This window comes from Rhinolophus hipposideros (assembly GCF_964194185.1).
Source record: "Rhinolophus hipposideros genome assembly, chromosome: 20".
In the NCBI taxonomy this organism is placed as follows: domain Eukaryota; kingdom Metazoa; phylum Chordata; class Mammalia; order Chiroptera; family Rhinolophidae; genus Rhinolophus; species Rhinolophus hipposideros.
The window spans coordinates 4,766,575-4,790,791 of NC_138066.1; the positions used below are offsets into that span (position 1 = coordinate 4,766,575).

General features: G+C 49.1%; 1 protein-coding gene across 1 annotated transcript in view; it reads right to left on the reverse strand.

Annotated features, from left to right (window-relative positions):
- Positions 1–18,980, reverse strand: part of HS3ST3B1 (heparan sulfate-glucosamine 3-sulfotransferase 3B1) — a 42,709-nt gene extending 23,729 nt beyond the window's left edge. The window contains exon 1 of the mRNA XM_081028061.1: positions 17,994–18,980. Coding sequence (XP_080884187.1) covers positions 17,994–18,547 — 554 coding nt within the window. The 5' untranslated portion in view covers positions 18,548–18,980. The remainder of the gene's footprint in view (positions 1–17,993) is intronic.
- Positions 18,981–24,217: the final 5,237 nt, after the last annotated feature.

Consider the following 24,217-nt stretch of genomic DNA (forward strand, 5'->3'; position numbering starts at 1 on the left):
TTATTTTTTTCAACTGTGCCAGTCTTCTGCAGGAGGAAAACACTTGCCCCAGACCCTAGGATCAATATTACAGACCAGCCTTGTTCAACACACCGTGCCCAGTTTATGCTGGTGACACACAACCAGCTGGAGTGAAGGAACGACTCTGAAGTTTTCACAGTGTGCTTTACAGGTATCACAGAGAGAAGAGCTGATCTGTGGTTACCCCCTCAGCTTTCTTCCCTTTAAATACCCAGGTGTGTAAAAGGAAAAGCGAGCTTGTTTTCCACATCCAGAGGCCAGAAGTCAGAGCTCAATCCATCTTTAGAAGCGGGGAGATTCATGAAGCTGTGCCAGGCTGAACAAGTCTTTCAAACCCAGAAACAAACAGGCTGATAAATTAGCACTGTGAAGCCACTGAGCCGATCCCTAAGAATCAATCCAATAGGCTGCCTCCTCTTCTAGCTCATTAACTGTTTGAGATTACCATCATACGGGTAGCCTCACAGCTGGAAATTAAATTAGCCTGGCTATAAACCAGGATAATGTAGAGTGGAAAGTATCTGATGAGCAGTCCCAGGAAAAAACTCCACACCAGTGCCTTCCCAAGAGCCATCCTCCTGTCCTCCATGCTGGCCCCTTCTTTGCAATTTCTCTTCTGAACATTAAGAAAAACAACACAGCAAAAGGGGACAGACTTTCCTATTTTGGTTTTCAGATAAAAGTACAGTTGCTTCTGGTTAAATGACCAAAGAAATGGTTTCGTGAGACTAAATGATCAGAAACGACATCCAGAAAAACCAGGTAAAAAATGCTCAGATTAGGGAGAAAGAAGAGAAGGGGGGAGATGAGGAGAGAGGGGAGGGGGAAAGGTACACCCCTACCACCCCAGCAAATGGTCTGTGCCGAGGGATAAGCTCCAGTAAGAAGGGCAGCAGGCACTAATTGCACATTCAGAACAGGTGTGTGCCTGCAAAGCCACCTCTTAATTACCAGGTTTGGCATTTTGGCACTAGCAGCCTGGCCCTGTTCAGCTTCTAAGAATGCTGGAACTGAACGTCCACGGGGCTGTTCCTTATTGTAGGTCCGAAGAGCTGAGAAGTGGAATTTCTAATTACATGGCTTTTAGCTTTACCCTAATGAAAGGCTCTGTCCAGGCAAGCAAAAAGCAATCAGCTTAGAGGACGTGGGTCTTGGAGTGCATCCTGAGAGGATCTTCAGCACTTGCCTTTTTTTCTGGGTGGCATCTTTTCTGATCACCAGCAAAAGCCATTCCTGTCTAATGCTATTCAGTGGCATCTTGTAAATCCCACTTCCAAGTTGAAATACTTGAGAAAAAGAAAAGGTGCAGGATAAACTGTTACCCTCTGAAGTCATGATGTTAAGGCTCATTCACGAAAGACACCAACCCTTGATGCTGTCCTACCTCACTTTCATTTCTCCTCTGCTCATCCTTCCCAGCATCCACCACACTTTTTCATGTACATGTAAACGTCTTTGCCTTTTCACATGTATTCCCTCTGCCAAGAAGACCCCTTTCCCCACATGGTCTGCACATGAACTCCTATTCATCCATCAAAACCTTGCTAAGGTGTCACTTCTTCTCTGAAGCCTTCCCAGGGAAGATCCTCTCCCACCTAGACATTTAATCACTCCTTTCTCTGCAATATTTCTATGCCTTGAACATCCCTGTTTTTGTGTCATGCCTTACTGTATTTAGCCATCTCAAACCCTGTCTTCATTTTCACTCTCCATAGTCAATGTCCACAAAGAAATCACAGATACCCCGCCCCGCTCCCCACTGGTATCCCTTCACACTTCGAACACACTGGACTGCCTCTCTGGCCCTCCCGGCCCCCTCTTCCTTTGATCTCTTCACTCTGGTCACAGGGTCTTCTCACAGAGGTGTTCCAACCGGCTGGACCTCCAAATAGCCCTTCTCTTCCTTGGCCTCTACTCAACATCACCTCTATAAAAAGACCCCTGCCTAAAATAGCCCTTTTCTCCCACCACCTGCCCCCACAATTCTCCATCCCCTCCCTCTGTTTTACTTCTATTCATGGCTCTCATCACTGGGTGAGACCTTCTGTTTTTATTAGTTTACCTATCTGTTTTTTGCCCATCTCCCTAGTAGAACATAAGCGACATGAGGGCAGGATCAGTGCTAATAAAATAGGCAATAATATTTGTCAAATAAATAAATCTTTGCATCCTCAGTCTGGCACAGAATAGACACTCAATAAATTAACAAACTCAATATGCAACCCGAAGGAGCCGCACTGATACCAGTGGACATTCTAACACAGGAACAACAAGAGCTAAGTGAAAGCAAGGGGATTCCTCCCTAGTGCTCTTTTCCCATTGCTGAATTCCAATGCCCACAATCCACAGGGTCCCTAATACCGGCTTCCTCCGTATTGTCCCCTCAATACACTCCACTTAGAGAGAAGCCAAAGAATTTTACAATCGAGACAAAAAAGCACCAAGTCCAAATTAGAATGTAGCTGACAAGCAACCTGCAGCTGAAAAATTCTTTCTGGGGCTCACACGTTAAACATGAGTGGGACTCACCTTTAGGACCTAAGTCTACTGCTGCACTCGACTGGAATGCTCAACTTGGGGTCTATCTTTACCTTCAGCCCAGGCTGCAGCTGCCTCCAGGTGCTAGGTCCACACCTTGAACTTCAGGAACCTACGACCCACTTGCCACGTCTGGGAGTTGAGCTACCACAGAGGACACACACAAATAGGTGACATGCCCTTGCGTTTCCCATCGCCCAAACTGACATTCCCAAAAGACACCATCTGGGTAAGATGAGCTAGCTTTGATCAAAGTCCTGGAGATGAATGAAAGCTTAAATCTCGAGGAAGTGGGCACAAGTACTCCCTGGCACATGGGCTCTCTTTTTACAGAACACACACAAAAAGCCATAAGCCTGCTCTCTACTTCTGTTTCCAGCTGGGACTGGAAGAAAACAACCCTAAAAATAACTGAATGACTGGACATTCCACCAGAGGAGACAGATGGGGAGGAGACAGGGCCAGAGTGCAGGGCCTGCGCTTCTCATGTTGGCTGCCCCCTAACCAGGAGCCTCCACCTGCGCTCTTTTGAGCCCACCAAGCAGCCTCTCACCTCTGTCTCTTCTAAACAGAAGTAGCCTCTGGATTAGGGAGATGAATTCTTAGCCACACTTGATCAATGAGTGCGATCACTTTTATAGGTCAGCATGGAAGGCTCCTAAACTTAACTGAGTTCCCTCATAGTGAGCAATGGGAATAGACTAAATCATTTTGGGAATCCTGGCAACCGGGAACCAAACGTGGCATCTCTCTATTTGCTCAGGATCCAGGGACAAGAAGGGGAAGCTTCGCCTTAGCTCTGCCCAGCAGGGCCAGCAAGGGAAGGCCAGGAGAGGGGAGGCCGCGCAGTGTCCCCTCTCCACCTTGTTTCCTCTGTTTGCTCAGAAGCCCTTCCGGAGGAATGGCAGGGCTCCTGCCCCAGCGGAGCTGGTTAGGAGACAGCCCAGCCTGCAGGCTCTCGGCCATCTGTTTCATGCATTGGGCTGGGAAGCTGGCATTTGCAGCCTAGCTGGGAGTTGGGGAAGAATGGCTCTTTACCCCAAACTTCAAACAACAGAGGGGCAGTCTGTGTTCTTTGGGACAGTTATCCAAGTTACCCAGAAAGGCAACAGGGAGAGAGGTGTGTGGGTTCTGTAAGGGGAGAGGAAGCATGTCCCGTCGCTTCTCGTGAGCTCTACGCTTGTTCTGGAACTCTGAGAGCCACATTCAAATCACACAGCAGGGCTAAGTGTCGTTCATCTTAGAAAACCGTCTATACTTTTTTTTTTAACTTTCTCTCTCATAAAACACCAAATTATTTTATTTTCCTCAAAAATATGTGAAAATAATTCAAATGCATAATTCATGTAAAGTCTGCACATTTCTTTGGTATAGGAGGCTCTGCTGGTCCAAAAAACTCCTTTTGATTAGTAAGATGAAAGCTCTCCCCGCCAACATAACACCGTATCTCTGACCCAGCCTCCTGGCCCCCTTCTCCCAATCCCTGACACTTCCTCTGTCCCACCAACCCCCAGTGCTCTACCATGCCTCTGTCTAGGCCTTTCCCACAATGCTGTCCAGCCCTGAACGTCTTTATTTGCTTTCTGGGACAATTGGCTGACAAACTCCTATCCATACTTCAAAACCCAGCTCAGTGGTAGCCTCTCCTTTATGCCTCCTTCTCTCAGCTGCCATAACATATCTCACTTTGTTCTATATTATCTCTCATCATGGCTCGTTGACCAAGATCATGAGCTTCTTGAGACTTCTGACAACTGCTGAACATCTTATTCCCCGATTGCTTTTATACTATTTGAACACCCATTCTAGGTGCTCCCAAATGTCTGGTAGAGGAAATCAAATCACAAATGAATAAATGGTACACACCACATTATTCCATGAGTAGTGCCATCTAGATGCTCTGGTCATGACTTGGCAATAAAGCTGCGTCATTATTGCCTGATTTTCACAAGGCTCCATAGAAAGAGAGAGTGGGTATTAAATATCCTGTTAAAAGATACGTAACTTTATAGGAAGGGAAGTGTGATAAGAAAGAAAAGCTAGTCAAGTACACGCAATAGAGGACCCACTGGTGTGAAGCTGCTCACTTCCAGACCATGTGAAGTGCCCTTGCCAAACATCTCCCCTATAAGTAGGGGTCCAGGGCAGAGACGAGGGGGCCATCCAAACAGGTGTTAGTATTTCGCCAAATATGAGGAGTCTGGTAAGTGAGAGTATCAGGAGATAATAAGATAATTATAGCAAGTTTAGAGTGCTTGGAGGGGAAACCCAGATACTCTTGTAACTTAAGTTTTGTACAAATAGGTAAATGAATCCCCCATCTCTGTAAAAGGTTCCACTCACCTCCTTTCCCAGTGACACCTAATCTGAAAGTTTCCTTCATTTCCGGTGCTGTGTGACTAAAGAACACTTTTAAGTGTTTCCCCTTGGCCTCAGACACAAAAAGGGAAAATGCATGTAAAAAAAAAAAAAAAGATGATTGGCTTTGTTTGCAGCTAATGGCTGAGCAGGTTTTTATGTGGCACTTGTGTTATTTCGCAGAGACCTCAGCAGCGTGTCCAGGGTGAGCAATCGCACTGGTGCTCTGACAAAACACACAGACCACAGGCCTACGCTGTGCCAGGCACGGTAGAAAAAAGCTTTGCCCGTTTCCAACACCATCAGACATCTTGCTCTGTAAACAGCTCAGAGCCCAAGGAGCACTTACTTTTGAAAACAGACATAAGCTCCTTGGAGGAAAGCTGAACCAGCAATTAGCCTGCTTAGGGCAGAACAGCAAGTGGAAGCCTCCTCAAGATGTCTGCAGCAAGCCTGAACGTGAAATCCTTCTCAGCCTCCGCAAATTTCTGCCCAGGGTCCCTGATTTACTGAGACTCCACTTCTCCTTCTCTCCTCTTTCTGTACAATCATCCTGGGAGCACAGGGGGTGCAGGCACACTGGGTTGGAAATGATGTCACAAGTGGGAGAAGTATGGAGTCTAACTGCATTCCAAGGGTGGACAGAGAGAGCACAGACAGAGTCAGGGGATCGAACTCTTAGAACTGCAAGAAACCTTGGAGACCTGCTCTGCTAACTGCCCCAAACTGGCATCCAGACAAACACAACTCCTTAGGTTATCAGTAGGTATTGAATGAAAAAACGATTTTGTACTCAAGGGAAACTTGAACAAAATTAAACAGATTCTTGGTTCTGTTTTGTTTTGAACTATACTACTTCTCAGGGCCTTCAATATGCTAACAGGGAAGCATTTTTTCTACAAATTACTTACTGATCTTTCTATAACTTTTTGTTCACTAAAACACTTAGGAGAGTGCTTCTCAAAGGGTGGTCTGCAGACTACCTGCAAACTGTCTTCAAGGAGATAAATACAAAACCCGAGAGTAAGTATTTAAAGCTACTGTAAGTAATTTGACATTGTTCCATCATCCAGAGCTCTGATCAATGGACAGAGTACAGACCAGGGTAGGTGTTACAAATTGTGTGGCTGAAGGCAAATGGCACAAGGTGTGTACTAGTCATGCGCACTAGGACAACACCTGGGTCCACAATAGATTGGGGAAAATGTGGTCCTGCACCAGTTTGTGAAACACCGGTTCAGGAAGCACTGATGGGCCCATCTCCATTGTACACTTGAGAATGCTGACACCAAAGATAAAGTGACAGGCTCAAGGTCACAAAGTATCCATAGCAAAAAGCTGACACCAGTTGGGGGCAGAAGAAGAGCTGGTTAAAGAAACAAACAAAAAGTATTAAAAGTCAGAGAAGCATATCATTGAAAATGATTTTATGACGGTGATTCTGTTTCTAACTGGCATCCAGCTAGCAGACCTCTCTACAGCCTCTCCCAGGGTCTCTACAGAGTTGTAAAAGGAAGACTAATTTCAAAATCTAACAAGGATGTCCATGATAAATGGAAATTCAATCCTGAAATAGTGTGTACCTGAGAGAAAAGGGAAAACAGTTTGTAGCTCCCCATCCTGTTTGGCAGTGACCCAGACCTAGACCTGGAACAAGGCAGGTAACAAGTGTGAAACAATAAGGAGCAGTGGGGACTGTGGCAAACAAGAGAGGACATCCCCTCATGCCCAGGCACAGCTGTTCTCTAGCTCCAACCAGTTGCTGCTACGAGGAAGGCAGGCCTCGTACTGTCAGCTCCTTTATAAAAAAAAGCAGAAAATTTGGATTTGTCTGTGAAATCTCTGAATCTGTCAATATTTGAAATGAATCCACATATTTTTAAAAACCTATAAATATTCACTTAGGATTTCATTTACAGTAAGTTCAATAACAGGTATAATTAATCTATGGTGGTAAAAGGTAGGATAGTGGTTATCCTTGGGACAGAGACTGTGATCAGAAGGGAACAAGAGAGTGGCTTCGGGGTTTTTGAACTGCTGTTACGTGGGTATACTCACTTTGTGAAAATTCATCAGGCTGCACACTTCTGATTTTTACACTTTTTAAAATAGGTATGTGAATGCAAATTTGTCCAAAAAAATCCCACAGGCTGGATTTATAGATAAAGTAATATGATCTCTGGGATGTTCTTCAAATAATACAGAAAAGAGAGAACACAATCCTTCTTAGAAACGATGGAGGGAAGTCTTGGGAAAAAAGTAGAAATAAGGCATGTTGAGAAGTGGTTAAGAGAGTGGTATTGTTACAGACGCTGAGATCTTGCTGGAGTTGTTCCCTATGTGGAAGGAGTTCTGTGAACCAGTACTTGAAGGCAGAGGATGACATCCAGAAGGGCCAGTGCACACCACGGGTCCTGGCATGGGTAAGGGGTAGTGACCAACAGGGCTAAGTTGCAGAGTAAGGCCCAAGTTATAAACACATAACTCAGGGTTGGCCAGGTGTGTTCTATGACAAGACCGTTTCCTGCACAACTGCCAGGGATGGTACAAAACAGGGTGTCTCCAAAGGGTGGGGCAAGGGTGTTTAGGTGTTAGCCAAGGATGCAGTAAGGAAGCAAAGAGCCACAGAGGTTGAGTGCGGCAGGTTTTACTGTGATCCTGAGAACTAAGAATGTGGGCGGCATGGGTGTGGTGGGCAGCTTCAAGGAATAGGTGAGAGAGAAGAGATACGCTGGCAAAGGAGGAAATGGAAGGAGGCTGCAGTGAGAAAGGGAGCGTCAAATGTACAGATTTTATCGCGGGAGCAAGGGCAACAGGGATGATGCTAAAGTGACAGGTTGGTGCATGAGTGACGTGCATGAAGGTTGGCACCATCAATGCATATATCATTGCAACAGATGGGGCTGAGGAGTGAGTGTGAGAACCACAGGGATAGGGACAGAGAGAGGAAAAAATATATAATCTTGGGGATAGTTTTATGTGGAAGGGTTTGTGTCTTTGGGAAGAAAGAAACAACAAAAGAAATGGCTTCAACTGGTCCAGAAGGAAGATCATGTTGAATTTCAGCCCTGTGTAGAAGCTGTGAGTTGTGGAATCAGAAGGGCATTGGGTTCAAGAGCCTGAGACACCCCATAGATACAGCTTCGGCTACCTCTGTGAGCTTCCCTTTCTTCCTCTGCAAAATAAATGGGGGAAATCACACAGGAAGGACCACTGCTAAGATGAAATGAGCACCGGCCACTCACTTGCCCACAGCAGGCTCTCAAATACTTTCCTACTGCAGTACAGAGTGACATCCCCTCTCTTACCTCCTTAGCTCTCTTTGGAAGCTCCAGAAAAGTAAAATATAAAGTCACATTTCTTGATTTGTACTGTTTTACCACGTGCTTCCTCTTCCCCTTCAAATGGTTGTTAGATTTATTAGTGATTCGGCAGGACTAATGATTTGTTTATATCAGTGTGTAAATTGCTTTGAGACCTCTTTGAACCTGTAGATTTTAGTTCACTGACTAAAACAGGCTCCTCAAGGTCAAGTTCATGTCTCTTGTACTTCCTCAGTACCTCAAGTGCTGCCTGGAATAGCACTTGATAAAACTACTCAACGGGACATGTTTTGGACAGTGAAAATATTCTGGGTGATACTATAATGGTGGATATATGCCATTACATATTTGTCAAAGGCCATAACATGTACAACCTCAAGAGTGAGCCCCAATGTAAACTATGGACTTTGGATGATAATAACGTGTCATCATAGGTTTATCAATGGTAAGTCTTTTTGCTCAATTTTGCTGTGAACTTAAAACTACTCTCAAAAATAAATATATTTAAAAAGTACTCAATAAATCTTTGTTAGGTAAGTGAAAAAATAGGCCAACATGATTTATAAAAATGTATTATTCATTAACTATAGAAAAAGACTTAAAATAGTCACCTTTCACTTTCTCCATTGAATATTTCAGGTCAATGACAGAGTAATGATCAGCTTCCCTACTTTACTCTCCCTCCCCCGCCCCTACACACCCGCCTGGGGCTTCCCAAGCTTCGTGAAAGCTCTTGGCTGGGAACAGGATGTTTACCTCTTTGTGTATCTGTGTTAACTGGCAGCACTAGCATATGCTAAGTGCCTGGAGACTGGAACAATCAGACGGGAGGGCACCAGGGACCCAAAGAACAGCACACATCAATAGGAATGAATGGCTAGGCTAGACCAGAACTTTCCAGCCAGAGGCTAGGAAGGGGGAAGGAGAGGCCTTTCAGCTGGGGAAGACACCCGGAGTGATCCCCTGGAGAACTACTGTTCTCTAACTGTTGGCTCAGTGTGTTCTCTCCCTGGGGAGACTACTTTAATGGATATGTGGACCAAATCCTGATCGTTTCAACATCTCCTGCAGCAAGGACCAATGTCCTATGTCAGCTTCCTGACCTTTAAATACAGGTCATCTCTTGCATCTCAGCAAAACCTTCCAGAAAACAAAGTTGCCTCCTCCAAATCTGCAACAGAATTCTCAGTGGCACCGTGGAAATCCCATCCTCAGTGGAGGCATTTTTCATGCTGTGATTCCACCTGACAGCACGAGGGGAGCGTGAGCTCGTCAGGGCCCCAAAACCCCTTTCTACCCACTCTGCAGGCTGGGGGAGCAGAAAGGGGCTTCCAGGATGCCCTAAGGGGAGCCATTCCTTCTCCCTATGCGTAGGGGACAGCTGCAGATTGTGGTCATAGGGACTGAGGGAAGGAGGGCGACAGGGGAATGTGTGCCTTCCAGGGGCACTTGGGGAGCAGCAGAGAAGTGCTGGGGAGAACCAGCATGTCTCAGTGAAGCGAAGATTCAAGAATCGAAGATTCAAGAATCGGAAGGGAGCTTGAGTCACCTGCCTTTTCCTTTCCCTCCTCTCCTTCAGAATCTTTCCCACCTTTCTCTTTATCCTGTAATTTAACGGGCCACATTAGGGAAATGAAACTATTTTGGGTTATCTACTAATTTGCTGAATCTCATTTTATGCACCCATTACAGAATTGGGTGAAGGGAGGATAATATGTTACTTTCCCACGGAGAAAAGGATAAGGAGTGAGGGTTCGGGGGCGGGGGGCGAGAGGGAGAAAGAACAGATACGTGCTGGTTGAAAACTGACTCAATTGTTTTACTGCCTTGAGCGCAACCGCATCCTTTTCCCTGCCCCAAAATAAGGCCCCTTAAAAGACAAAGTTTCTCGTCCGGCTCTGACGAATTCATTCATTCAGGTCCAGTCCCAGCAGCAACGGATTCAGGGAGGGCGAGTCTGACTCTCCTTACTGCTCTGCCCAACAGAGGCAAACATTCAAAGAAAAGACACCTCCCCTCCACAAGGCAGGGACACCTGTGTAGGAGGGTTTAGAAAAGACAAAGAAAGGAAAGGAATAAAATAGATCAGCTGATAAACTTGGCTCGGAAAGCGACGACGGTTCAGAACTAACTCAGCTGCACCGACCGAGCGCAGAGCAGCCAGGGAAGCCTGCCCCGGCCAGCGCCCGACCGGCCAGCTCCGCCAGCCCCTCTGGACCGAGCTATGACGCAGGAGGGACGCCATTGGTTTACCGGCAGCCCCTCCGACCAATCAGCGCGGGGCCGGCTCCGCCGGCTCCGCCCACTGCAAGCGCAGGCCGCTACGCTAGGCTCAGCCCAACAGGTGAGGCCCGAGCGCCAGGCTCCCGCTGGTCACGTGGCTGCGGCCGGCAACCCGCGGGGCAGAGGGGCGGAGGGGCAGCCCCGGGCCAGGCCGCCGGCCACGCCCCCAACGCAGGGAAGCGCGGCCATCTGTCTCCTGGGCTCAGCGGTCCTCGGACCAGATGCAGCAATCCCACGCGACACAGGGACCGTGCTGACTGATCCCCGAGGCCGGCCAGCCGCGGAGCCATTTTCTCTGCCATTGGCTGCGCGATAGGCCACCTCCAGAACGAGAGGTGTACGCGAACGTTCCTCCAGCTGCCAGAAAGGGACAGACACGTAGCAAGGGCAGAGGCCTATCTGGGGCCATGTTGGACACTTCTGTCACCACACCTTTCCTCCTGCCCCCCATGCATTAAATCAAGAGTGTGCGCGAAAAATCTGCTGCTTCTCACTTCCCTTCCCAGTATTTTTTTTCCAATCTCCATTTGTTGTCCCAAGTCTCATATTGCTCAGAACAATCATTCAGTATTTTATGGGTTTCCAAGCAAGTGTAACCATGTTAAGTAGTGTTGGACAAAAATTTGGAGGAAAACAGGAATTCTAAATCACCCGCGGCCAAGTTACTTGATGAACGCACGTGGAATCATTCATGTTCTGCCCAAGAGTGTTTAAAAGCACTGATCTCTTGGCAAGAAACGGTCTAGCCAATACAATTGACTTGATGTTAAACCTGAGTTTTATTTTAACACATTTGCTATATTTAGAAGAAAACTATTTTATTCCAAGAGCTTATCTGTTCTGTTACTAATTTAGCAACTTAAAGTCACCGTGAATGTGTGTCTATACACATATAACTTTATAATGACTAGAAAATACAAACTCTCTGGCAGTACTCTTTAACCAGCTCTGTCTGCACAGATCTGCACTCATAACTTTTAAAAGCAGTTCTCTAGGAGAACAAATTGCAGTACAGCTTTGCTATTTAAACATGCTTCATCCATGACACATTGAAGTAAATTTTCTGAATGACCAAGTAAGTTATGCTATTTTTAATATATTTGCAGTCACAGAAGTGGGCATTTTAAAGGAAGAATTTCAGATATAGATATAACATAAAGGAAATTATTAATCACTCTTATGTGCAAAGAAAATTAATGGGAGTTTTATTAGCATTAGCAGTATTTTAACACAGAGCCTCTTGGCTGCAATGAAAATTATTTATTATCATGTTATTAAACTGGTAACTGCTCCTCACATCCTTAACTTTTCCCCCAAATCTAAAATCAGAAAGAAAAGTTAACATACACTAACATCAGTTTTATTTGCTGTGAATTTTATTTTGGTATAGTTGAAGAGGAACATGAGAGTTCTAACAAGGTAATGTTTTAAATATTAAAAAAAGTTTTATGCTTTACTTACAAGTAGTTTATAAGTAGTTTTCAAAGATATCGGTCTCTCATTTCTTTTTGGTCATGGTAAATGTTTTCACTTGAGGTAGGCAGCATATTGTATTCATTACCCTTGAAAATATGCCACATACTTGGGGAATTCATTTTGCTGGGATTCCTGACTATCCCAACAGCCTAGGACTGAAATGTCCCTTACTGACTGAAATCACAGACTGTTAAATGAGAGAGGTAGCGCCCTATTTGGAAACTAACTCTATTCACAGCAAAAGAAATGCTCATTATGCTCTGCCTTTAAAGTGGACATTTTGTGTTTCTGTCAATCAACTTAATTTCCATGTTCATAGAGTGAGAACATAAAGTATTCAGAAACTACTGACATAGAAAGCAGGCAGTAGGCAAGCAAGCAGTCATAGGCACGTAGTATTTCAGCTCTGAAACTTTAAATAAATGCTACTTCCCCGATTCATAACACTGATTGGTGGGTTTGTTGGTTTTTTAAATTCTTGGTCCACTTTTAATTCTAAATAATTTTAGTGATTCAAAAGTTCATCTTATAATCAGAAAACCTTGTTCCTAACAACATGTTTTAAACAAAAAGGTAAATCAGCATACATTGTTGGAATGAGGTTTTTGTGACAAGTTGGTTTTTAAAAATAGCTAAAAGTATTTCTTCACACAAAAATGAAACACAGAACTAGAAAAGCAGGCTGTAACAAATCACTTTAAAATTTCAAATAATATAACTTTAGCTGGAAATGTCTTTTATGAATATTAGTTTATATTAAATTGCAAACTTTTAATAATCAGGCTCCATTAAAAAAGGAAAATCTAGTCAGTTTAGTCAAATTGTAGCATTCTATTTTGATAATCTTTTTTTAAGACATGGGCCGCAATCTAATTTTTAGAGACTTGTTCAATAATAACATCATTTAGAAGATAATAAGTGTAATTTAATTCATACATTTCAGCATTTTATTTATCTAAAACAAATAGTTTGCTATTAAATATTGACTATTTTATTAACTGAGAGCATCTGGGAAAACACTTATGATTAGGTTAATTTATGTTACATTTCCCCCTCAACTTGTAAAAGATTAATCAACCATTTTATGGTCTAATTTAGGTGCCTAATTAAAAACAGAGTTCGACACATGCTACACTGTCTTGCTAACAAATCTTGACAGCTTTGTAACATGACGGTTTGTATTTCAAATTGTTGCATATAAATGTAGATTTTTGATCTTCACCCAGGAGCTTGAAGTGAGTTACATACTTGGTTTAAACTCCAGGACTGAGAAAGTGCAATTACTTCAAAAAGGATTATCCACAATCAGATCTTATCTCAAATTTCCCTTAGTGAAGACAGTCTTTGCCACCAAGTTTTTAGAAATAGACTAGGAAAATAGGGGAGAGATTAATTTTCTCAGCATTTATGAAATTAAAAATGTAGGAAAAGTTGCTATTTTCAGCTATTAGTTTTCAAGAGAGATTTTCTGAAGTTACTGGGTTTTAAAATCTAATTCTAAAGAAATCTACTCAAAGTGTTAATTACAATTGTCTTCTTGTTGATAAGTACAAGTTTTCAGTCTTTACTTGGGGCACTGCACTTCTTTTAAATGAATAAAGTTCTTCCAAGAAGTTTTGAAACATCTTTTAACCCTATATCCTCTCATACCTCCCAGCCTTAAAAGGGGGGGATGGGAGAGAATAAATCTATTCCCAGTACATTACAGGATATTCCCTATGTTTTCTCAGACTTTATACTTGAGGGATATTTTTGTCGTTTTAATGATTCCTTTGACTTTAACTATCCAGTGCAGGCACAGAAACAAAACTGCCATAATGATGAAATTCTCACTTTAGTCATAAACCAACTTCGGACATAGCAGCTAGCCTGTTCTAGAGTTGACATTCTTTTAAAGTGAATGACAAAGTGAGCCATCCACACTGAGGTCACTAGAGGTTACATCAGAATACTCAAACTCTTTTAAAGCAAACCCAGTTTTGAACTCATGATATATGACCAACGTCATGTTTTTGGTCCCTTAAGCAATGAAGCATAGCAGAGAGACCTTTGGAGTAGGACTGCCTGGGTTGATATATTAGCTTTGCCACTTTTTAGCTGAGGGACCTTGGGCAAATTGCTTAACCTCTCTGTGCCTGTGTTGTCTCATCTATAAAAGTTCCTACTTCACAGGATTGTAATGAAGATTAAATTTGCTAAGCCGGTAAACTTGAAACAGTGCCTGGCACATTGGGAAAACATTCAGTAAGTGTTAGCTACCAACATTAACACACACACACACACACACACACACACACACACACACTCCACTTTGTAAAAAATGTGGCCATAGCATTCAAGTGTCAGCTTATTTTGTACAACCGAAAACAGAAAGAAAAGGCAAGGCAGGGAAGGAGTTTCTGCCACTGTAAAGTTTAAGGCATATTTCTATATAAAAATTAACAATCACAGTATTTGGCTAACTTAATTCCTAAACTGAGGTCATTAAAATTTGTGAAAATCTACCAAATTTATGCCAAACCAAAAAGAGAAACTTATTAAAGAACTTAGCTATATAACTGAAGCTTCAATCCATATTCAGAGCTTAAATACAGGGTGTGTGCTTTCCCCAAGCTGGCATGGGTGAGGTTCTCCAGAACCACACCCCAGCGTTCTCCAACACCATCACAACCTGGAACAGAAAGTAAAGGCCAGTTCCACCAAAAGTCCCGATAAGTCACTTCTTGGGCTGCTCACCAGCACCTGATAAGTTTGGGAGGCCTGATTCGAGAAAAACAGCTGGATAATAAACTGGAAAAGTAAACCCACAAGGGTCTTAAACCCAGACTAAAACATACCCGGGTTCCAGTAGATGGGCCTCAAGTACCAGCGCGTTTGATTTTTGTGCAGATGAGGCAGCGGACAAGCTCCCGCTCTCTCAGGCCGGTGGCGAGGTAAGCTCTGAGTCGCCACCACGGCGGGCTCCATTACCACCACTATCCCTCCTCTTCTGGCTAAGGGTGACAGTGGAAGGAACTACAGTCAATTTCCTTGACTTCCTGCAAATGCACCCAGTCAGGGTAGGCCACGAGCAGGGCTGTATACCAACCGATTAAACACATTAACGACTCGCAAAGACACAGCCAAAATCGCCTTCTCCGACGGATTACGATGCTGACCCTCGGGTTCAATCATCCAGGACTACAGATTAATGCCTTCAAAATGTCTAAATGCTTTCAAAATGTCTCCCCTCTCTCTTAGTATTTTCTCGTTATGAGGACTTGTTTTAACCACGTGTCTGAACTGCAATCCTCTCAGGTTAATTACTGTTTGTGCCCGTCTCCAATCTGCTGCCTGCCGGTAAGGGCGGCGCGGGAGATACAACAGAGATGAAACTCGGGAGCGCAGCAGCGCCTGGCCCCGTGGAGGCTGCGGAGCGTGCTCCTCGGGCCCGGGATTTCAGCAAAAGGTTTCTGGGTCAGGCGTCTCCTCCGGGTGTGGCTGTTCAACATTAAAACGGCTGCCTTCAAAATAATTCTAAGTCCATACATTTGCTCAGACACCCAGACTATTCTTCACTAATTAATTTGTTTTTAATTAAGCAAAGGGAATTTAACCTGTTTTTTCCTTAAAAAAAAAATCCACTAATCCCGTGGCCACGCCCGGCGCGGCTGGAGCCGCCGGAGAGCGCGGAGTTTGGGGCGAGTGGCGGTGCTAGCGGTTTGCTCCTCCGTAGCCGGGTCCACGGGGTCACCGCCGCGGGCCCTGGGCCTTTTGGCCCCGACAGCCCGGCTCTTCACTTTAGGGAGATGCCTCGCGAGGCTGAGGAACTTCCCGCCTTCGGCGGCCGGGCCCAGCCCCCGTGGCCCCCGCGTCCAGCGGCCCGGCTAACTACGCCGCCCCGGGGCGCCTGCACTGCCCGAGGCTCCCGGCTGCGCTCCCCGCGGCCGGCGCGCGGCGAGGGCTTCCAGAGCGACTCCGTTTCTTTATTCAGCGTTTTTGAGTCAATCAAAAGGAACGTAGCAGGTGGAAGGCAGCCGCCTAAGAGGCTGCGTGAATCTTCCTGTGGGGATTTCCACAGTCTACCCCAGGTGCTTCTAAAACCGCTTGACGTGAAGGATCCAGTTAGTTTCCTGCCAGTTCCTCCCAGCCCGGTCCCCCGCGTGTCGGATCTAAAAAGAAACCCCGGGCCGCCTCCGGCCTCCGGTGGGTTCCACCTGGAAGGGCGCTAGTGATTGGCAGCCACCGCGGACCCGGGATCCGCATCCCAGGAGGGGCAGAAGTGGTAGTGGTGGTAGAAGTAATAACAACACGATCCATGACAATCGCTAACAATTAGAGAAGCCCCCCAAGTGCCAGCCAGACACCCGAGCGCCTCAGCGCACTCCTGCCTCCGCTCCCTGCGGAGAACCACACCATCCCATGCACCAAGGAGAGCACTGAGGCTTGGCCCCATTAGCGAACTGCCAGAGCCAGGACAAGAGTCTAGGCGTCCGACTCCAGAACCCCCATTTTTAACAGCCGGTGTCCACTACCCGGGAACGGTGGGATGGGTGACTGTCACGGCTGGCTAAACCTCGAGGCTTGGGCAACTGCTGACAATAATAAAAACATGAAGGACAAAAGAGAGGGGGAGGGCGAAGCTGGGAAGAGAGAGGTTTTAATCCATTGGGTCAGCCCCCTTTTATCTTCCATCCTCTCCTGGGGGACTATGAGGGCGTGGGGGCAGGGAGTGGAGCTCGCTTCGACTTTTCTCTTTGGTTTCCGAAGTCTCAAGCCTCTTGGAGGCTCTTTGGGCCTGGAGGGGTGACGAGGAGTCAATGGAGATCTGCTTGTGAGGGTGTGTGTGGGGGGTGACCGACAAAAGGGGTGGGGGCCGGGGGCCGGGCCCCTGGTTGGCAACTAGGTTTCCCAAGGCGGGAATCTGCCCACCCTCTGCCCACCCGCGCCTCACCGGAAGCTCGGTCAACCCAACAGCTCACCCCAAAGACCCGCAGCTGCGGGAGGTTGTGATTATGACCCCGGGAGCCGCTGTCCCTTTGGAATCGGACCCACAACGCTACTCGAAAACCAAGTTTCCGGAAGCCGCGACCCCAGGGCAACCCACACTTCTTAATGAGTGGGCCCCCAATATTCTTTGCGGCCCGAGGTGTAAAGGCCCCGCGGAGACACGAGGTCCAGCCTTCGCCCTCCCAGCACCCAGGCCCGGGAGGCGGAAACTGACGGGCCACGCAGGAGGCGCCGGGAAACCTTCAAAGCTGCGCGCCGCTCGCGCCGCTGCAGTGCTAGTCTTTGCCCGACAGGGACCAGCACCGCTCCACGCTCCGCCCGCGGCCACCCTTCCGCCAGGCGGAGGCGCAGGGTTACCCCGCCCAGTTTACCCTCCCAGCCGGAGCTGCCCGCTAGCGAAAAGAGTTTGCCCCTCTGTGGGTTCGGGTTCCAGAGAGGAGGAGTACCGCAACAAAAAAGTGTATAGACTCCCTGCGGCCTGAATAGGATGCGGTCACTCCCATCCCTACATATCCATCTGGGGAGCAGAAGCTGCTCTTAAAGTCGGTCTACTGCGGCCGGTCTACCGCCGCCGGCGGGGCGCAGAACGTCCCGGACGCGGAGAGGAAGAAGACAATATGAGCGACACTGAATTGATTCGTTTGAGACAGCTCGGCAGTTAGAGCGTTGCGCGCTTCTCTGAGCGCTGTCTCAGTCGCTGTCTCCCCTCTGAGGAGAGCTCTCCTGATTAATGCTAGGGTATCGTGGGCCATTGAGCTGCCAGAACTCCTCGAGAAGTTTCTATGGTTTGTAGCGAGGCGGGGGGCGGAGGTGGCGCACACTGGGTACCGCTCTAGGGCGGGATTCTCAGCGCTGCTGGCCAGCGCCTCGCGTTTGTTCTCTGCCCCTCCCCGAGCCCAGTGGTTCAAAGCTGCACCCCTGTCACTTCCCCAGCACACACCACGTCGCCCTCTTCTCCCGTATGGATCGCAGCTGGCGCCCCTTGCCCCCGGCGGGGAAACTCACCGGTACCAGGCGAGGCCCTTGTCGTAGCTGCGGTCGAAGAAGTGGGGCTCGGCGCCCACGGCGCGCACGTCAGGGTGCACGCGCAGGAACTCGAGCAGCGCCCGCGTGCCACCCTTCTTCACGCCGATGATGATGGCCTGCGGCAGCTGCTTGCTCCCGGACCCACTAATAAAGCTGGAGATGGGGTTGGAGGAGTCCGGAGCCTCGGGACTCTGTTCCTCCTGGCTCGCGGCGCCGTCGGCCGTCTCCTTGACCGCAGCCAACGGGGTGGCAGGAGCCGCCTGGAACGGCAGCCTGGGAGAAGCCCCGTCCGGACCGGTGGCCAGGGCTGGAGAGGCGTGGGCGGCGCGGGACCCAGAGCCCAGCAGCAGCAGCCCCGGTGCGGCGGCGCACGAGCCGGCGCACGAGTACAAGAACATGTAGAGCCAGACGCAAAGCATGGCGAAGAGCAACGCGAGCTTCCTCCTCACCGGTGGCGGGGGCGGCGGCGGCTGCGGCAGGAGCCGGCCGGGAACATCGAGGCAGGATCTGCCGCCGCTCAGACGCTGCCCCATGCGCTGCCCGCGGGCGCTGCGAGGGGCATGGCTCAGCACATGGCGCGGGTCCCGCCGGAACAGTGAGCGCCGAGCGGGGTCCTTGGCCTTTCGGACGCCTGGTGGTGCGGTTTATTGCCCCCGCGCGCCCGTGGCCACCGCTGCTCCTGCTGCTGCTGTTCTTCCCCAGGTGGCGGCGGCAGCTGTAGCGGCGGCGGCTTTTGACATGTTGCCCGGGAGGAGCCGCAACTGGCACGAAAGTCGGGTGGCGGCAATTGCTAGCCCGCGGACCGCTCCTGCGGCGCGACGCCCCGCTCTGGACCGAGAGAAGAACGCTGCACTCCCGCTTCCTGGCCACTCCGGACGGTGCGCACGGCCGCTCGCCGGGGCTGCCTCCTCGCAGCCCTGCGAATGGAGCCAGAGAGCAGCCCCGGCACTTCCTCGCAGAGGCTGCGAAGGAGAACTGCGCAGGAAGAGTCTGAGACGGAGGTGGAGTAGGCGGGCCCTGCCACCAGGAGTGACAGGTCACTCCACCTACCAGCAACCTGGAGTACCACGCAAATACAGCCGCTTCGCTGAGGGTTCAGCAGCCAACCAGCTACCAGGACGTGGGGGTGTGGAAAGGGTTTGGGGCGGTGGAGAGTGGTCGGGGGTTACTATTGGCTGCAGTACAAGGGGCGGGATCGCGGGGGTGGAGCCAGGGGCTGGTGACAGGAGCAGATGGTAGGAAGGATGCTGGCGGGACCCAGCGCTGGAAGGGGACAGACCCCACTGAGTGGTGCACTTCGGCACCGCGCGCCTTTCCTCGCTTCCCGGAGCCAACCTTGGCTGTAGTTGCCCATATGTCAGGACGCAAGTCCCCATCCAGATGTTTCGTGGGTGGGCTCGTGGTGTGTGTGTGTGTGTGTGTGTGTGTGTGTGTGTGTGTGTGTGTGTGTGTTGTGCAGTCGGGAGGGGGTTGGAGGAGCGAGAGTCAGTCCGGACATGCATGCAGCCCCCAAACTAGCCCATCCCACGTCGGGGACTCAGAGAGCTACCTTTCCGGGACAGGCACTAGTTTAGGAAGTTCAAGTGGAAAGCATATTTGGAAATCGCTGTTTATTATTCTTTTTCTTAAAAGCTTTCGTTCTTATTCTTTGCCGGGAGTTGATCTCTCTGGGGCTGCCGGTTAGCTGGGATCCGTGTAAACTATCCTCAGGGAAAATATCTTCCCTAGCTTCCCAAACCGCTGGGGTAAGGTGGAGGGGGGAGAAATTAACAGGGTTGGTTAAAAGTTCCTGGTAGAAAAGTGAATGTGAAAGTCACGTGTAGAAAGTTTAGTCCGGATATGAATTTGTTGGGGATGTTAAGTTTAAAACAATGTTCAATCTTCCCTTTTCCCTGAATAAATAATAAAGCCAACATTCTCCTTCATTTAGGAGACAGTGTGGTTTGCTGACCTGCTGTACTAATTATGAGATGTTGTTTTTTCCCCCACCAATTCTTTTTTAAGTCAAACGTAAACTGGGAGCAAATCGATCACTGAGTTGCATTTATTTAATAGTCAAAAGTCCACTCGAAGTCGCTGTCCCCTGTTCCCAGAAAAATGATCCGCCCGGGGCGGGGGCGGAAGCGGGGGCTGAGGAGCTGAGCTCTGGAGGAACTGTAACCGCTAGCTGGGGGAAGCGCAGGCGAAAGGTGCTGCATCCTGCTGCATTCTTGCCACTGCGCGTGCAGTTCGGAAGCTCAGGATTTCAAGTTCATCCCAGTGGTGTTCAGAAAGTTTCCGATGCCGCAATCTGGCTCCAGCGGGGCCAGCCGGCCTCCGACGCCCGGCTGCCCGCTGTTCCGGGATAAAACCCTCCTTCCGATTCCGACCCCATGGCGCTCCCCGGGGTTGCGTGTCGCTCACGAGGTGACTCAAGGAGAACCGCCGCATACGTTGCATTTCACCAACAGAGCAAGTGGGCGCGGCGGAAGCGACCTGAGCCCTGGTCCCTCTGTAGGCTGTTGGAGGCTAGCCCCCGCCGCCAGCCCCGCTCGCTCTCGCTTTCTTCCTGAGTAAAGGTCCCCAAGGGTCCTGAGTCCCGAAGCCATACCTCGGGTCCGGGTCCCCTGCGCCTGGAGAACACTGACAAAGCCAGTGGGCCGTTAGCACCTCAGGTTCAAAACTGTGCTAGAAAGGCGGCGTTGACCCGAGAGGGTTCTGATAACCCAGCGGTCACCACCCGACCGACGCACCCGAGCTGGGCTCCGCGCGACCTCTTTGTAACTAATTACCTTGAGCCCAAGACATTTTCCAACGATACTGTTGAGGGGGAAATAAGTTAAAAGATTTTCCTCCCCCTTTTATATTCGCAGTGAGAATTTCTTTCCAGCTTTTCTTTGGGATGTTGTGTTAGCTTTTCGAGAGAAGTAACTTATCCCTATTTATTTATTTATTTATTTATTTATTTATTTATTTATTTATTTATTTATTTATTTATTTCTTGTGAAACATGAGACTATATTTCTGACCATTACCCCGACTCTGTATTTTGGAAATGTGAGAGGGAAACATTAGTGTCTGCGAAGGGTGTGTCTTTAAAATCACCTTATTTAGGGGGGAAATTAAGTTACTGTCTTTGATCTTCAGGCGGCATATGAGTTTACTCACTTTTGTGGGTTGTGGGGGCGGGGAGGGTGGTAGTGGTTTACGATTTGTATGTGTTCAGGAGAATCTTGGCTCCCATGTGGCTAACTGCAGGCCCGGTGATTTTGATAATCCTGATAAAAATGGTCTTTGTCCGGAGGGTTAGCAAAGTCTTGTGTAAATGGGGGGTGGGGGGGAAGTGAGCAATTAGAAACGGAGGCCGGATATATTTAGGATTTTTTTTTTTCTCGGGAGGTTACGGGAGGGAGGGAATGAAAGCGAAGACGTGGGCATCGGAAATTGCCCGGAGTGTTCCGCAGAGCTGAGCACCCCAGAGCCCAGTCGCCGCCCGCGTCCACCCAGCGTGCATTCAATCCCCAGTAGCTAGAACAATGGGGGCGTTCGCGGTGCGCGCCTCCCCAGGTCCGCGGGTCATTTGGAGCCTGAGCGGAACCCCGCCGGCTGTGAAGCCTCGGCGGAGCAACGCCTGCGCCGCTGCGGAACGCTTTGACCCTTCCGCCCACTTGGCTGGTCTGTAGGCTGCGCTCCCCAGCCCCAGGTTGAGCCCCCAAATCCGCTGCCGGCTGCCCTTGGCAAACACCATCTCTCCCATCGTTCCACCATGCAGATGCGGAACTTGAGGCTCAACCCTAGACAGCTGGTGGCGAAACTGACTGTAAACCCAGTTTGAGCCTCTGCACTTATCCCTGTTCTGCAGTACAAGGTCCCCCCCCACGCCCCAGCCTGGCCTTTAGTAAAGCGCATTCACCCAAACTGGGAGAAAAGTTTACCTCTGATAAGTGTTGAAAAATCTTGCACTCGGAAAATCTAGAAAAGAGCGAATTCAACTCCAGCACACCTGTACGGTTTGTTTTATTTTGGTTTGTTGAGGATTGCTCACCTGGGGCCTCTGAGAATTCTAATCCGGCAGGCAGGCCCTCTCCTTTAGAAAGGGACAGGGCCACCGTCTCCTTTTCCTTTTACCCCAGGTCCTGCTGTCAGCGACCCGCTGTGTGACTTCAGGCACGTCATTCTCTGGCCCTAAAATTCCCCAACTGTTAAATAGGAGACTTGGACCAAAAGATCCCAGCGATGTTTTCGCGGTAAGTTTCTGATTCTGGGCTCAGGGAGGGAGGCGCCCGCAGCTGCTATTGCCCCCTGCCAGCGCCGCCTGGTGACCCACCGTGTCTCTGGTTCATACCCCACCACTACTCCCTGCGGGGCCGCGATGGTTGCTTTTCTTGGGGCTGCCGGAGCCGTTGGCCTGGAGCCCAGTTCCGGTCACCCGAACCGGTACCGTCCTCGGAGCCGCGGGAGGTGAAGGGCCGCGATCCCCGCCGCGGCTCCGATGCCCACCCGCAAGGGGGCGCTCTGCTAGCTGCCGGGGGTCCCGAGGCGACGATGGGGGCTGCGGCCGCTAGCAGGTTTTCTCCGCACGCAGGGCAGAGCCCTCCACTTGGGCTTATGCGGCACCCCCCTAGCGTCCCGGAACTCATGTGGCCGCCCAAATCTCCGGGGTGTCTAGGCGGCCGAGGTGCCCCCTTCTCCGCCGGGGTTCGAGGGAGCCACTCAGAGCGCGGGGAGCTATTGGCCAGAGGACGGCATTTGCCCAGCCCCGCGGCTGCCGCTGCTGGCCAGACGGCGGGGCTTAGACATTCTTGCAGGACTCCGAGAGGAAAGAAGCGCTTCCCAGCGCTGAGATCCAGGTGCGCCTAGGGGAACGAGGAACGAGGACCTACCAGCCTCAGTTGCACCCACCTCCCCACGTGTGTGTACGCAACGTGTCATTGCAGTAAATGCTGCCACGTATGAGTAAACCTCTGCAAATCACAGAAGAGGGACGATTGCTCTTATTTTATAGATCAAAGCAATTTGATACCCAGATTGGTTTGGTGACTTGTGTCCTGAGGAGTCAAGGTCATGCGCTGATCTTAAATCCCTCATCCACATACACCCTGCTCTGGGCCTTTGGCGAATGAAGCAGGGAATGGTGGGGAGACTGGGGGAGAGGAATTTATGCCCCAGGCTTCCTCCTGGCCGAGTCATCAAAGGCTGGCTGCTGCCCTCCCCAGGAAGTAGTCTCCCCACAGCCTTGCTGTCACCAGCTTCTTCAATGGCTGTCTCCCTCACCTCTTCAGGCCTAAGGTGGTAAGGACAGCTCGCATTACCAGTTCCAAGGCACTGTGCTGTTCCTGTATGTTCTCTCCTTCTCCAGCAACTTGTGAGTAGTTCTTTTACTACATACACTCACCTCAAATTCCCCAAAGTGTGCCATATCTTTCCCGCCAGGACCCTGACATGTGATATACCAGGGCTGCATTACTTTTCTTAACCTGGTTCCCAAGTACTGTTTGTATGACACTGAATAAGTTAAACAACCCTTCTGAGCCTGAGTGCCACTGTCTATATTTGTACTCCTCTCTTACAAATGCCTTCAGTCTCTCTCTTCCTCCATTATACTCCTGGCAATGGAAATCCCTAAAGGCCAGTCCTGTCTTCAACCTTCCTGGCCTGAGCCACTGAGTTGCTGGAGGAAATCCCACCATTAGAGATGAGTGGTCCTGCTTTAATTTTCCACCATAAACTTCTTATGGGTAAATAAAGGCACCCTGCACCTTTCCTAAATGTCTTCGGGAGGCCCACTTTCCCAATCCCAGAGACAAGTATTTCTTACTTTCTCTCTCACAAGAGACAGTGTTTCTCAAATCTTCTTTGAGAACATAGATGCTGATGGGATTGTCTACACCTTCCTTCCACCAAAACTCTACACAGACTAGCACCCACCCCAACTCCTCCTCCTTTCCTTTTGTCACAGTGCAGGAAGCTGCAGGCCAGTCGAACACAGAGTGATCCCCATTAGTGCTCTGGATTCCAGCCGTTCTCGCCTCAAGGATTTCTCTTTTCCCACCTCCTTGGTTCTGGGTCATTAGTCTCTCACCATGGTGGACAATGATGTGACACCCAGACCCGCTCAGTGAAGGACATGCTGCCTCAGGTCCTGGGGTGCTGTCAGCACAGAGCCTTCAGCTGCCAGCCACTCCAGGGCTGCAGGGGCTGAAGTTCAGGCCCCTTCCTGAGGT